At 41.3% G+C, this 14,469-nt stretch overlaps 1 protein-coding gene across 4 annotated transcripts in view; it reads left to right on the forward strand.

Annotated features, from left to right (window-relative positions):
* Positions 1-14,469, forward strand: part of LOC132406301 (A-kinase anchor protein 2-like) — a 60,286-nt gene that overhangs the window by 27,498 nt on the left and 18,319 nt on the right. For 3 of the 4 annotated variants that reach the window (XM_059991770.1, XM_059991773.1, XM_059991772.1), the window contains one exon: positions 102-152. The exons of the other annotated variant lie outside the window; for it this stretch is intronic. In XM_059991770.1, the coding sequence (XP_059847753.1) occupies positions 102-152 (51 nt within the window). The remainder of the gene's footprint in view (positions 1-101; positions 153-14,469) is intronic. 4 annotated transcript variants of the gene reach the window in all.

The raw sequence follows: 14,469 nt of genomic DNA on the forward strand, positions 1-14,469 counted from the left end.
GATTGTGAAGTCATGAATTCATCTTACTATACTAGGGAATTATTTAATAGTCTTATTAAGGTGGGGTAAAATATGTCCTTGACCCTTGTATGTCCTTTCAGGCTTCTCGATCTTCTGCCTGGTTGGAGAAGGAAGAAGAGAGGATGTCTAGGGTGAGAAGGATATTTGATTACGCTGGCTGTTTGTTCAGGCAGTAAAAAGTATAGTTCATTGAGAGGAGGCTAGTTTCTGTGATGTGTTGAACTTTGTCCACATCATTCTGCAGCTTCTTGCAGATACAGGGCAGAACAGTTGCCCTAGTAAGATGTATTGCATCCAAGTAGACTGCTTTCTGTGGTGCAACAATAAAAATTGGTGAGGGGCAATGCGGACATGCAAGATTCCTTTAGCATCCTGAGCTTTCTTCACAGATGTGGAGTCTCCAGAAATTTTTTTTAAAATCTAAGAAACATTGTAGGAGAGATTAAGAAGATTAATGTTATGTTCCCTTCTGCTTTCTGTCAATAGTTGTACAGGATTTGGAACTGGGGTAACAGCTGTCAGTTTGTATTTAGAAGGTAAAGGTCATCAAAGGGAACTGACATTGTATCTGTGTCCTTGTGTTACAGTGATCCCAGTGGGGAGCATGTGTGACTGTGGAATTGCATTTACAAATGGCACTGCCTTAAGACTGACATATAAACTTATCCCAGTAGAAGAGTTCCTGCCAACAGCTTCCTACGAGCTAGTTTTACAAGCATTTCCAATGGTTGCTTTTCTCCAGTGGGAATATTAAGGGAGCCTTTGTCAAAATTCCCTGCCTGCCTCATTTGACCCACCCCATTGCCATAATTTCCCTGACTAACGAACAAGTCTTCGATGAAAATGAAAAGATAAAAATAACCTTTGAACTCTTCAATTTAGCAAATTACAGTCCCATCTCCTAACTTTTCTCTCAATTACCAAATGTGTTGCATTCTCCAAAGTTTATGTCCCATGTTGAGATCTCTTATTTGTATGATCTGCAATCAACATTCTGCATCTATGGCAGGTCTGAAATTTCTCCCAGGTGGATTCACCCAGCTGCACCATCACTTGCTGTCTTCACCCTCCAGGCATGCTGAATCTTCAGACTGCTTGCATGATGTTCAGCTCTGACTGGAAGGAATTTTCTGCCATCACGTATTTGCAAAGTCTTCCACTTCAAAACCTCTTCCTCATTCCCGATTAGCTATTCTGCTTTCCCCATCTGATAAGTCTATCATCCTTAAAATATCTCTCTCTATTCCACCACAGATGTCCCCCACAATCTACTTCCTTGCTTCCATGGACTCTGTCTACACTTCTCGCTGCCTCAGTAAAGCAGCCAGCATAATCAAGGACCTCATCCACCCTGGACATTTTCTCTTCTTCCCCTTTCCCATCAGACCCCAGGCTCAAGGACAGCTGTTAACCCATAATTATAAGACTATTGAATGGTTACCTGGTACAATAAGATGGACTCTTGACCTCCCAATTGATCATTTTGATCTTGCACCTTACTGTTTACCTACATTACACTTTCTCTATACCTGTTGCATCTTATCCTGCATTTTGTTATTGTTTTGCCTCTCAATGTGCTGTGTAATGATTGAATAGTATGAAGGACAAGCTTTTCACAGTATCTCAGAACCTGTGACAATAGTAAACCAAATCCAGTGCTTTGTTCCTCATATTCAGCTGCCCAGTCCCTGTTTCTGCAGCTGATGCAGAAACATTTATTTAACTTGCAACAGAAAGAGTGTGATTGGTCAATAGAGGCTTCTAGATGACAGTTCCTGGGTGTTGCCAGATAATGTACAATTATAACATGCAGCTTTATAAATAGAATTAAGCAATGTGGACTCTTGTGACATATCCATCATCACCTGCTCAGATCTCATTTTCAAGCAGGTTTTTAACTTTCAGCAACTGTGTTCTCAGTAAATGTTCCTTTCATAGGTGATGGTGACCTTCAGTTAGCCAAGTCCCTGAGGTTAGTGATACTAAGTTGCAGGATAATAGATATTAATGTCATTGAGGGAGGTTATTTGACCCATTGTGTCCAATCTGCTTTTAAAGAGTTATTCAAATTGTTCCAATATATCAGCTCCAGGTCTGCAGGTAAGAAAATGAAACCTGTATTCATCCTGTTCCTGTGACAATGTTTCTTCTTTGATCATACTTTCAGGCAGTGATTTCAGTCTTCAGATAAATTCTCTTTCCCCCCTCCACCTTAACCTCATGACCAACAGTAATTTCTGTATGAAAAGACTCAACCCTACCTATTCCTGTCCTGGCTTTTTGCAATTTTAGACATCTTGCTAATTTTCCCAAGTCTTCTCCATTCCATCTTCCCCTCGTAACTAAACTAATGCAGCCTTATCAATATTCTCAAAACTTCCCTGCACCCTCACCACTGATATCACACATCTGCTGTGGTGTGGTGACCAGAAATGTGCACAGTGCTTTGTTCAATAGTTCAAACATAACTCCCCTGATCTTGTACTCTGTGGCTTAATCAATAACAGACAATGTCCTGAAGCTAAAGCAGAAAATACTGAAATGTTTAAAGGTACAGACATCTAGTACTGATGGGTCTCAGGAATATAGTATGAACCTAGAAATGGTATCCAGGGCAGAAGACAATGAAACATCCATGGCAAGGGTTTTTTAAGAGACTCTTGGATAGGTACATGGAGCTTAGAAAAATAGAGGGCTATGTGGTAGGGTTATTCTAGGCAGTTTCTAGAGTGGTTTACATGGTCAGCACAACATTGTGGGCCAAAGGGCCTGTAGTGTGCTGTAGATGTCTATGTTCTAAGTGCATTTAAGGAGAACTCTGAAACATTCTGTAAGTCTAGCAGGAGCAAGAGAGTTGCCAGGGTAAGAATGGGTCCCCTTCTGGATCAAAGGAGCAATTTGTGTGGACACAGGCAATGTGTGTGAGGCCCTGATGAATGCTTTCCATCTGTATTCACTGGGGAGAAGGTTGTGGAAGACAGTGAGTTCAGGGAAGGTATTTGGATAGTCTGTAGTGTAGGTCAGTATTGGGAAGGATGAAGTGTTGGTTGCCAAATGATGAGATCTATTCCAGAATGTTCTGGGAAACAAAGGAGGCAGTAGCTTGTCTGCCGTCTTTATCCCCATGTTCTGTCTGTGAACCACATGAAAGTGTTGGTGGGGCAGATTTCATCAGTAATGTTAGAGGTAGAATTTTCAACTCTAAGTGTGGGAAACAGCCCCAATACAGTTCGCAATTAATGGAAAAGGAGCTGGGAGGTCGGGCCTGAAAAAGCAGCCCACTGGTACAGCAGTACCTTAATAGATTGAATCCCAACCTCTGTGGGAAGTTTGCATATTCTTCCTGTGTCCATTCCCCCAGGTGCTCCAATTTCTTCCCACATTCAAAGACAGACAGGTTGGCATGGAGGTATTTCAGTGCCTCAAATCCCTATGACCATAAGGTACCTACTATACTAATCCCATACTAACCGTGTGGCAGTATCTATCTCCACTGCCACACAGGCAATATATTCACGTTTGCAACCACCTTCAGGATGAAAAAGGTTTTTCTCAACTACTCTCTAAACTTTTTCCTCTAAACCTTCACACATCTGCTACAAGGGAAGCATTGCCTCCATCCCTCCTGCCAATACCCCTCATGATTTTGTCCTCCTCTGTCAGATCCTATTCAGCCTCCTCCATGCCAAGGAAAAGAAACACAGACTATCCAGACTCTCTTTATAATTGAAACACTCCATTCCAGGCAATGTCCTGGTGGATCTCCTCTGCACCCTGTCTGTCCAGTACAAACCTCATCCTACCTAGAGTGGTGCAGGAGAATGAAGGGGATGTAACAGAGGTATACAAAATCATGAAGGGTACAGATAGGGTAAATGTTTGCAAGTTTTCTCCCATCAGATTGGGTGAGATTAGAACTAGAGTTTATAGGTTTAGGGTAAAAGGTAAATATTTAAGGGGAATATAAGGGGAAACTTCTTCACTCAAAGGGATAATGCAAGGGTGGATTGAACTGCCTAAGGAAGTGGTACATGCGGGTTCAATTGCAAAATTTAAAAGAAGTTTAGATAAATATATGGATGGAAAGGGTTGAGGGATATGGTGTGGATGCATGCAGAAGGTCCAGTCAGCACAGACTAGATGGCTAAAGGGTCTGTTTCTATTCAAAGACTCTATAACTGTACACAGTACTCCATCTGTAGCCTACAAATTTCTTATAAAGTTTGTCCATAACTTCAGTGCTCTTATAGTCTGTGCCCCAGCCAGTGAAACCAAGAATCCCATATTCCTCCTTTGTCACCTGTGCTGCCAACTTCAGGGATCATTGAATTTGCACACCGAGGTCCTGATGTTTCTCAATACTCCTGAAGTTGGCACATTCAATTTGTATATCCTATTCTAATAACCCTGTCAAAGGGCAGTTGTCAAGATTAAATTCCATCTGCCATTGCTCTGTTCAATTTATCAACCACTATCAAAAACCCCACTGATTTTTATGTCAATTGCAAGCTTGCTAATCATGCCTCCTACAAGTGCATCCAAATTGTTATTAAATGACCCTAGCACTGATCCCACTGATCACAACTCTACCTCTTCCTCCTATTATCAACTAGTTTTGAATGAAATCATCAATCTATATTGGATCCCATATACTCTAACATTCTGGAGCAATTTCTTATATAAAATCTTGTCAAAGGCCTTACTGAAGTCCAATTGCTGGTGGGCTCTAATGTTGCTGTTTGATAAGCTAAGTAAATAATGTAAAAACCATAAATCCTCAAATACTAGCAATGTCTGATATAATAATGTATCAAATCATACTATATAGTATTTTCCTTGGGCCAAATGGTATTTGACTTTCTTGACAAATTCCTACATCAGAGATCTATCAGACTTTACAAACTAAGTACTTTAGATGACATAAAATGCGCTGCCTTTAGCAGCTCTCATTGTTACCACTGCATTAAATGTTATTTACATTTGTGGGACATAACATTTCCTGAACAAATCCATGATGATTGGTCCTAATTAACCTTGCCCTTGAGGCTTTTTTGTGCCAATAATTTGCTCACCCTCAGTGTTAACATTAACTGACCTATAGGTACATGTTCTGTGGCTTTTCTCTTTCTGAAACAACGATAACACAGCACATGCCAGAGGAAATTACAATCAGAACCTTTATTATTTCCTCCCTTGTTTCTCTTAACAGCTTGGCATATTTTTTATTCAGATCAAACAACTCTGAATGAATTAATGGTTAATGGAACAGGGAGAACAAATAGTTGTAAATCTGTGTGACTTAATTTCTATTACAGATCTGGTTGGAAGATTATGAAAGCTGGGAATAAAATATACAAGGTTACTGAAGCTGGGAATTAAATATTCTAGGTTATTCAATACTCAGGAAGGGTGGTTAAGAAGGGAGATGAGGTGGGTTGGTGTTGCTGAGAGTAGTCAATAGTGTAGTTACGAAGGATCTTGGCTCAGCAGAACATAATAGAGACTTAGAGCTAGTTTGGGTAGAGCTAACAGGTAACTAGTTGAAACAAATGAGAACTGTTTATAGGTCATAGAGTCAGAGAAATCAGCCCTTCAGTTCAACTCGTCCATGCTGGCCAAGATTCCCATCTATGGTAGCCCCATTTGCCTGTATCTGGTCCATAACCTTCAAAACCTTCCTATCCAAGTGACTGTCTAAGTAACCTTTAAATGTTAAAAGACCTGTCTCAGTTGCTTCCTCTGGCAGCTTATTCTGGAATGATTTTGGTGGACTGGGAAATTGTAAATGTCTCTCTATTCTTTGAGAAAGAAGGGAGGCAGAAGACAGGAAATCATAGGCCAGTTAGCCTGACTTCTGTGGTCGGCAAGACGATAGAGCCCATCAATAAGTATGATGTTTCAGGATGCTTGGAGGCACGTGATAAAATAGGCCAGTGAGATCACAAACATGAGAAAATCTGCAGAGTCTGCCAATCCAAGTAACACACACAAAATGCTGCAGGAACTCAGCAGGCCAGGCAGTATCTGTGGAAAAGAGTACAGTCAATGTTTGCGCCAAGACCCTTCATCAGGACTGGAGAGAAAAAAAAAGAGGAGTCAGAGTTAGGTGGGAGGAGGGGAGGATGAAATATAAGGTGATGGAGGAAAACTGGGAGGTGGGGAAGAATGAAGTAAAGAGCTAGGAAGTTGATGGATGAAAGAGATAGATGGCTGGAGAAGGGGGGAATCCGATAGGAGAGGACAGAAGGCCATGGAAGAAAGGGAAAAAGGGGAGGAGCACCAGAGGGAGGTGATGGGCAGATAAGTGAGAGAGAGAAAAGAATGGTGAAGGGGGAGAGCATTTGGATGATAAAATTAATGGTTATGTAGCCAAATTTGTGGATGGTACAAAGTAGTGTTGAGGAAGCAGAGAATCTGCAGGAGCAGTGGACAGAATGAAAAAAGAAGTGGCAGATGGAATACTGTGTATACAAAGTGTATGGTCATGCACTTTGGTAGAAGGAATAAAGGCTTAGTCTATTTTCTAATTGGGGATTGGATTCAGAAATCGGAGCTGCAAAGGGATTTCAGGGTCCTCGTGCAGGATTCCCTAATGGTTAACTTGCAAGTCGAGTTGTAGTAAGGAAGACAAATGCTATGTTAATACTCATTTCAAAAAGGCTAGAATATAAAAGCAAAGATGTTATGGTGAGACTTCATCAGGCATCCACCAGACTGCATTTGGACTATTGTGAGCAGTTTTGGGCCCTGTATCTAAGAAAGTGTATACTGGCATTAAGACATAAAATCTATTTCTTTTGGTCATATGGCACTGGAGAGGGTACAAAGGCGATTCACGAGAATGATCGTGGGAATGAAAAGATCAACATATGAGGAACATTTCATGGTTCTGGGCCTGAAGTTTAGAAGAATGAAGGGGAATCTTATTGAAACCAACCAAATATTGAAAGAATGAGATAGAGTGCAGGGGATGTTTCCAACAGTGGGAGAATCTAGGACCAGAGAACACATGCCTCAGAACAAAAGGATATCCTGTTAGAACAGAGATGAGGAGGGATTTCTTCAGCCAGAGGGAGATGAATCTGTGGAATTCATTGCCACAAACAGCTGTGGAGTCTAGGTCAATGGTATTTTAAAACTGGAGGTCGATAGGTTCTTATTAGTAAGGGTGTTGGGTGTTATGAGGAGAAGGCAGAATAATGGAGTTAGGAGGGAAAATAAATATGATCCAGTGGTGAGTCAGCCTCCACAGGCGGAATGATCTCTTTTCTGCTCCTATGTCTTATTTCATGTACTGAACATTCCCTGGGTGAAAGAGATGCCCCTCAGGTTCCTCCTAACCCTCTCTCTTTTCTCATCGGAAACCCACAACTTCTAGATCTTGATTTCCCGACCCTGGGGAGAACACCATGTATATCTACCCTATCTAAGTTCCTCATGACTTTATACACCGCTTATAAGATCGTCCTTCATTCTCCTACACTTCAGTGAATAAAATTCCAACCTGCTCAACCTTTCTCCATAACTCAGTCTCTTAAGTCCTGACAAAATCCTCATAAATCTCCTTTGCACTCTATTCTGCTTAATGGCATCATTCATTTGTGAAGATGACTAAAATTGTCCACAGTACTCCAAATATGACCTCACTAACATCTTGCACAACTGCAATAGAACATCTTAACATTTATACTCAACACCCTGACTGATGAAAACTAGTAAGCCTTTTTCACCACCCTCCCTACCTGCAATGCCACTATTAAAGAATTAAGTAGTTGTACTAGTAGGAGACTCTGTTCTAAAACACTCACCAGGGACCCACCATTTACTGTGAAAGCCCTATCCTCAGTTTTTTTTCTCAAAATGCAATGCCTCACACTTAGCCAAATTAAACTCTATTTGCCATTTCTTGACCCACTTAGACAGTTAATAAAGATTTCTCTGTAAATCCAGATAACAAACTTAACCGTCAACACCACTTTTGTATTGTCACATACAGACTTACTAACTGTGCATTTTACATGATATAGATGATAAAGAGCAATGGGGCTAGTACTGATCTCTGGGGAACAGGGGCCTCCAGTCCAAGAAACAACTTTTCACCATCACTTTCTGCATCCTGTCATCCCTGGATCCCATGCAATCTAATTTTCTGTAGTAGCCTACTATGTAGAGCCTTCTCAAAACCTTACTGAGGTCTGTTTATCACATTCACCACCCTGCTCCCAACAATCTTCATGGTAACTTCTTCAACATCTTTATGAAATCCATGTGACACAATATCCTATGACCAAAACTGTGCTGACTATCCCAAATCAACATCTGTCTTTCAAGATGCTTAATAATCTTATTCCTCTAGTGACTTACCTGCCACTTCCTGGTCTATAGTTCCCAGGATTTTCTTTCCAACCCTTCTTGAAATAAAAGCTCAACATTAGCCACATTACAGTTGATTGGCACTTCACCCATCACTGACAATAATACTAATATCTCAAACAAGTGAAAATCTGCAGATGCAAACACAAGAAAATCTGCAGATGCTGAAAATCCAATCAACACACACAAAATGCTGGTGGAACACAGCAGGCCAAGCAGCATCTCTAGGAAGAAGTACAGTTGATGTTTCAGGCCGAGACCCTTCATCAGGATTAACTGAAAGAAAAGATAGTAAGAGATTTGAAAGTAGGAGGGGGAGGGGAGATCTGAAATGTTAGGAGAAAACAGGAGTGGGAGGGGTGAAGTTAAGAGCTGGGAAGTTGATTGGCAAAAGGGATACAGAGCTGGAGAAGGGAAAGGATCATGGGATTGGAGGCCTAGGAAGAAAGAAAAGGGGAGGGGAGCAAGAGGGGCAGAGAGAGGAAAAAAACGAGGGGGGAATAAATAAATAAGGGATGGGGTAAGAAGGGAAGGAGGGGCATTAATGGAAGCTACAGAAATCAATGTTCATGCCATCAGATTGGAAGCTACCCAGATGGAATATAAGGTGTTGTTCCTGCAACCTGAGTGTGCCTTCATCTTGATAGTAGAAAATCTGCAGATGCTGGAAATCCAAGCAACACACACAAAATGCTGGAGGGCCCTGGCATCAGGCCCTGGCATCTGTGGAAAAGATTACAGTTGACATTTTGGCCCGATATATACCTGATCAGGCCCTGAAGATTTATCTACCTTCATACATTTTAAGACATCCATTGCCTTTGCAGTAATGCGCACTATCCCAAAGACTTGCTTGGTATTTATCTCAACTTCTAAAGTCTTCATATTACTCTTATAGAGGTATACAACATGGTAACAGGCCCTTCAGGCCTAATAAGCTAGTGCCAATTACAGCCATGTGACTAATTAAACTACTAACCCGTATATCTTTGGAATGTGAGAGGAAACCCATATAATCATAGAGAGAACATAAATACCTTACAGACAGCGATGGAATGGAACCTGGTTCACTGGCGCTGTAATCACGTTACACTACCATCAGCTACCTTGCACATCTCTTGTGGCTCCACACAAAGATGTCCACTTTAGTCTTTGAAGGCCGTATTCTCTCTCCAGTAATTCTTTTCCTCTTGATGTATTTATAAACTCTCTTTGAATTCTCCTTAATCATCTCTTCCAAAGCTATCTCATGTCTTTTTTTGCCCTCCTAATCTCCTTCTTGAGTATTCTCTACATCCCCTATACTCCTATTGGAAATGAGAAAAGCATTTAGTGTGTGTTCCCCTATAGTCATAGCAACATGGAAAGCCTGCAACACAATACAGGCCCTTTGACCCACAAAGTTGTGCCGAACATGTCCTTACCTTAGAAATTACCAAGGGTTACCCATAGCCCTCTGCTTTTCTAAGCTCCATGTGCTATCCAGGAGTCTCTTAAAAGACCCTAACGTATCCACCTCCACCACCCATTCCATGCACTCAACATTCTCTGTGTAAATGTAAAATACCCCTGACATCTCCTCTGTACCTAGTTCCAAGCACCTTAAAAGTGTGCCCTCACGTGCTAGCCATTTCAGCACTGAGAAAAAGCCCTCTGACAATCCACACTATCAATGCCTCTCATCCACACACTTATCTGGGATGAACTGCACACCTCACACTTATCTGGGATGAACACCATCTGCCACTTCTTAGCCCAGTTTTGCATTCTATCAATATCCCACTGTAACTTCATTCAGCCCTCCACACTATTCAAAACAATTCACAATCCCAGCTATCTGAACCTGATTCATGGCTCCTTTTTCCACACTGGAGTCTCAATATTTCTAGTCATCTACTCCTAGAGTTGTAGAGAAGTACAGCACAGAAACAGGTTCAGCCAATCCAGTTCACACTGAAACATTAATCTACATAGTCCCATCTACCTGCACCTGGACCATAGTCCTCCATACCCTCCAATCCATGTTCCTATCCAAACTTCTCTTAAGCATTGAAATCAAGCTCACATTCACTACTTGCATCAGCAGCTCGTTCTGCACTCTCTTAACCCTCTGAGTGAAGTTTCCCTTCATGCTCCTCTTAAACATTTCACCTTTCACCATTAACCCATGACCTCTAGTTGCAATCCCACTCAACCTTAGTGGAAAAAGCATTTTCCCTATCTATACCCCTCATTATTTTGTATAACTCTATCAAATCTCCTCTCAATCTTTTGCATTCTAAAGAATACAGTCCTAACCTACTTAATCTTTCCTTATAACTCAGCTTCTCCAGACCCCGCAACATCCTTGTAAATTTTCTCTGTACTCCCTCAACCTTGTTTACATCTTTTCTGTAGGTAGGTGACCAAATCTGCACACAATACTTTAAATTAGGCCTCACAGCAACTTATACAAATTCACTGTAACAACCCAAATCCTGTGTTCAATACATTTATGATGGTCAAAATGCCAAAAGCTTTTTTTAATGACCCTGTCTACTTGTGATGCCACTTCCAAGGAGTTATGGATCTGTATTCCCTGATTCCTCTGTTCTAACTCATTCTTCACTGGGTAGGAGCTACTCTGGATAGCACTACCAAAGTGCAACATCACACACTTGTCTATCTGCCATTTTTCCAGCTGGTCCAGATCTCACTGCAGGGCATGAGAGCATCTCTTGCTGTCCACTACATCTCTAACCCTGGTGTCAACCACAAATTTGCTGATTCAGCCAACCACATTATCATCCAGATCAATGAAATACATGACAAACAGCAATGGACCCAGCGCCAATCCCTGGGGCACTCCACTAGTCACAGGCCTCCAGTCAGAGGCAACTATCTACTACCACTCTCTGGCTTCTCTCACAAATCCAATATCTAATCCAATGTACTACCGCATCTTAAATGCCAAATGTCTGAACTTCCCATGCGGGACCTTGTCAAATGCCCTGCTGAAGTCTATGTAGACAGCATGCACTGCCTTGCTTTCATCCATTTTCCTGGTAACTTCCTCAAAAAACTCTAAAGATTGGTTATACACAAACTACCTCACACAAAGCCATGCAGACTATCCCTGTCTATCCAAATACTCATATACCTAGTCCCTTTGAATACGTTCCAGTAACCTTCCCACTACTGATTTCAGGCTGACTGGCCTACCATTTCCTAGTTTATTTGTAGAGCCTTTCTTTAAAAGCTGAACAATGTTGGCTATCCTCCAATCCTTCGGTACCTCATCTAAGGATGATTTAACTCTCTCTGCTAAGGCCTATACAACTTCTGCATTTGCCTCCCACAGAGACCATTGGAACTAGGGATTTATTCACCTTAGTTTGCCTCAAGACAGCAAACACCTCTTCCTCTGTAATCTATATAGGGTCATGACTTCAATGCTGCTTTGCCTCACTCTGTGTCCATCTCCTGAGCAAATACAGATGCAAAAAATCCATTTAAGATCTTCCCCGTCTCTTTTAGCTCCACACATAGATTACCATTCTGGTCTTCCAGAGGACCAGTTTTGTCCCTTACAATCCTTTTGCTCTTAACATGTATGTCAAATCCTTTTAGGATTCTGCTTTATATCTGCTAGGGCAACCTCATCCTTCTTTAGCCCTCCTGATTTCTTTCTTAAATGTTCTCTAGTATTTCTTATACTCGAAAAGCACCTAATGTGTTCCTACCTGCTTATACTAATCTGTCCTTAACCATGGACTTCTTACTCTCCTCCCATCCAGTAGGCGCTACAGGAGCCTCTGTTTCCACACCAGCAGGCACAGGAAGAGCTTCCTCCCTGAGGTTGTGACCCTGCTGAACCTCACATCACAGTGCTAAGCAGTATTGCACCCATATTGTACTGTCTCAGTACTTTTATATTTGTGCGCTGTAGCACTTACTTTTTATTTGCAATTATTTTGTAAATAACACTATTCTTTGCATTTCTCATTAGATGCTAACTGCATTTCATTTGCCTTTGTATCTGTACTTGGCACTATGACAATAAAGTTGAATATAATCTAATACCTGCTATGTACCTCCTTTTTTTCTTAACCAGTGGCTCAATATCTCTTGAAAACCAGGTTCCCTAAAACTGTTATCTTTACCTTTTATTCTGACAGGCACATACAAACTCTGTACTCTCTAAATTTCACTTTTGAAAGTGTCCAACTTATCAACTACACTTTTGCCAGAAAACAGCCTATCCTAATCCACACATGCCAGATCATTTCTGATTCCCTCAAAATTGGCCTTTCTCCAATTTATGATTTCGACCCACAGACCAGACCTATCTTTTTGTATGTTTACTTTGAAACTAATGGTGTTATAATCACTAGATGCAAAGAGTTCCCCAACACAAACTTCTATCACCTGCCCTGTCCTGCCAGCTTTGTTCTTTACTTTAACAGAAACATACAGAGTTTGAACTCTTGTTATTTCACGTTAAAAGCCTCCCACTTACTTTGCTCACAAAAAGCATACTCCAATCAAACTTTGTATGTTCTTGTATAATGGTGTCACATTTTACCTTTCCCCAATTTGACTTGTGGATCACATCTGTCCCTTTTCATAACTAGTTTTAAACTAATAGAAGTATAGTCATTCATCCCAAAATGCTCTCCCACTGACAGCTCAGTTAGTTATCCTGCCCTGTTACCCAAGAGTAGATCAAGCGTAGCACTCTCCGGATAGGTTCTATATGTTCAAGGAGTCTTCCCTGAACACACTTAAATTCTGCTCCACCTAAGGGCCCTCAACACAATGAAATTAAAAGTGCATCTAATGCAGTAATTGTGGGTGAACTTTGAACTACCTACAAATTGACAAAATCAAATTAGTCCAGTTATATAGAAGGTAAACTTCTAGTTTCCATAAAGGTGAAGAAGTGGCATGGAAGAGGAGAGAGGACTTCTGGTTTTTGGATCATTGGGATCCCTCTGGGGTAGGTAACTCGTACAAGTGGATTGCACCTGAGGGGGACTATTATTAGTCCATAAGACCATATGAGAGAGGAGCAGAATTAGGTCATTTGATCTACTGAGTCCACTCCGCTATTCAATCATGGCTGATCCTTTTCTCGCCTCCTCAGCCCCACTCCCTGGCCTTATCCCCATAACTTTTGATGCTTTATCCAATCAGGAATCTATCAAGCTCTGCCTTAAATACACCCAATGACCTGGCCTCCACAGCTGCATGTAGCAACAAATCCCAAAAATTCACCACCCTTTGACTAAAGAAATTACTCCGCATCTCTGTTTTAAATAGACACCCCTCTATCCTGAGGCTGGGCCCTCTTGTTTTAGATTCCCCCACCATGGGAAATATTCTTGCAGGAATGTTTGGTTGTGCTACTCAAAAGGGGTTAAACAAGTGAAGCAGCAAGCGTGGAGGTTGACTCATTTGTAGAGGATAGGTCCAGTGGGAAGAGCAGGCAAAGAATAGTGTGGAAGCATGAGCACACTGCTGGGCTCAACTGGATTTACATTAATGAAAGGAGCATCAGATGTAAAACAAATGATTTGAGAACATGGATCAGCTGATGGGATTACAGAAACATGGCCAAGGGAACAGCAGCACTGCAGATCAAAATATTTCTTGGTAGAGACATTTCAGATGGAATGGGGTACAGAGGGGAGGAGATTTGTTTTGCTTATCAGGAGAGCCTTATACCAATACTCAGGAAGAATACTCTGGCCACTAAGGTTGTATAATACCATAAGACATGAGAGCACAGTTAAGTCTTCTTCACCATTCAATCGTGGAGAACGTGGAAATAAGAAAAGGGCAGTCACTTTGAAGAGGTTATACTATAGACCCCTTATAGTCAGTAGGAATTAGAAAATGGATGTGTTGACAGATAGCATAGGGCAAGGGGCTTGGATGGGGTGGAAGTCATAAAATGCATCTATAAGCTTTCTGAAGCAGCATGTTGAAGTGTCTGTGGAAAAACAATGAATATAGTTCAGTAAGGTCATAGTCAAAGACAACATTGGTCCTTGATATGAGGCCCTAAACATAGGAGTTGGCTTTCATTAGAGT

Source organism: Hypanus sabinus, chromosome 16, assembly GCF_030144855.1.
Source record: "Hypanus sabinus isolate sHypSab1 chromosome 16, sHypSab1.hap1, whole genome shotgun sequence".
Lineage (NCBI taxonomy): Eukaryota > Metazoa > Chordata > Chondrichthyes > Myliobatiformes > Dasyatidae > Hypanus > Hypanus sabinus.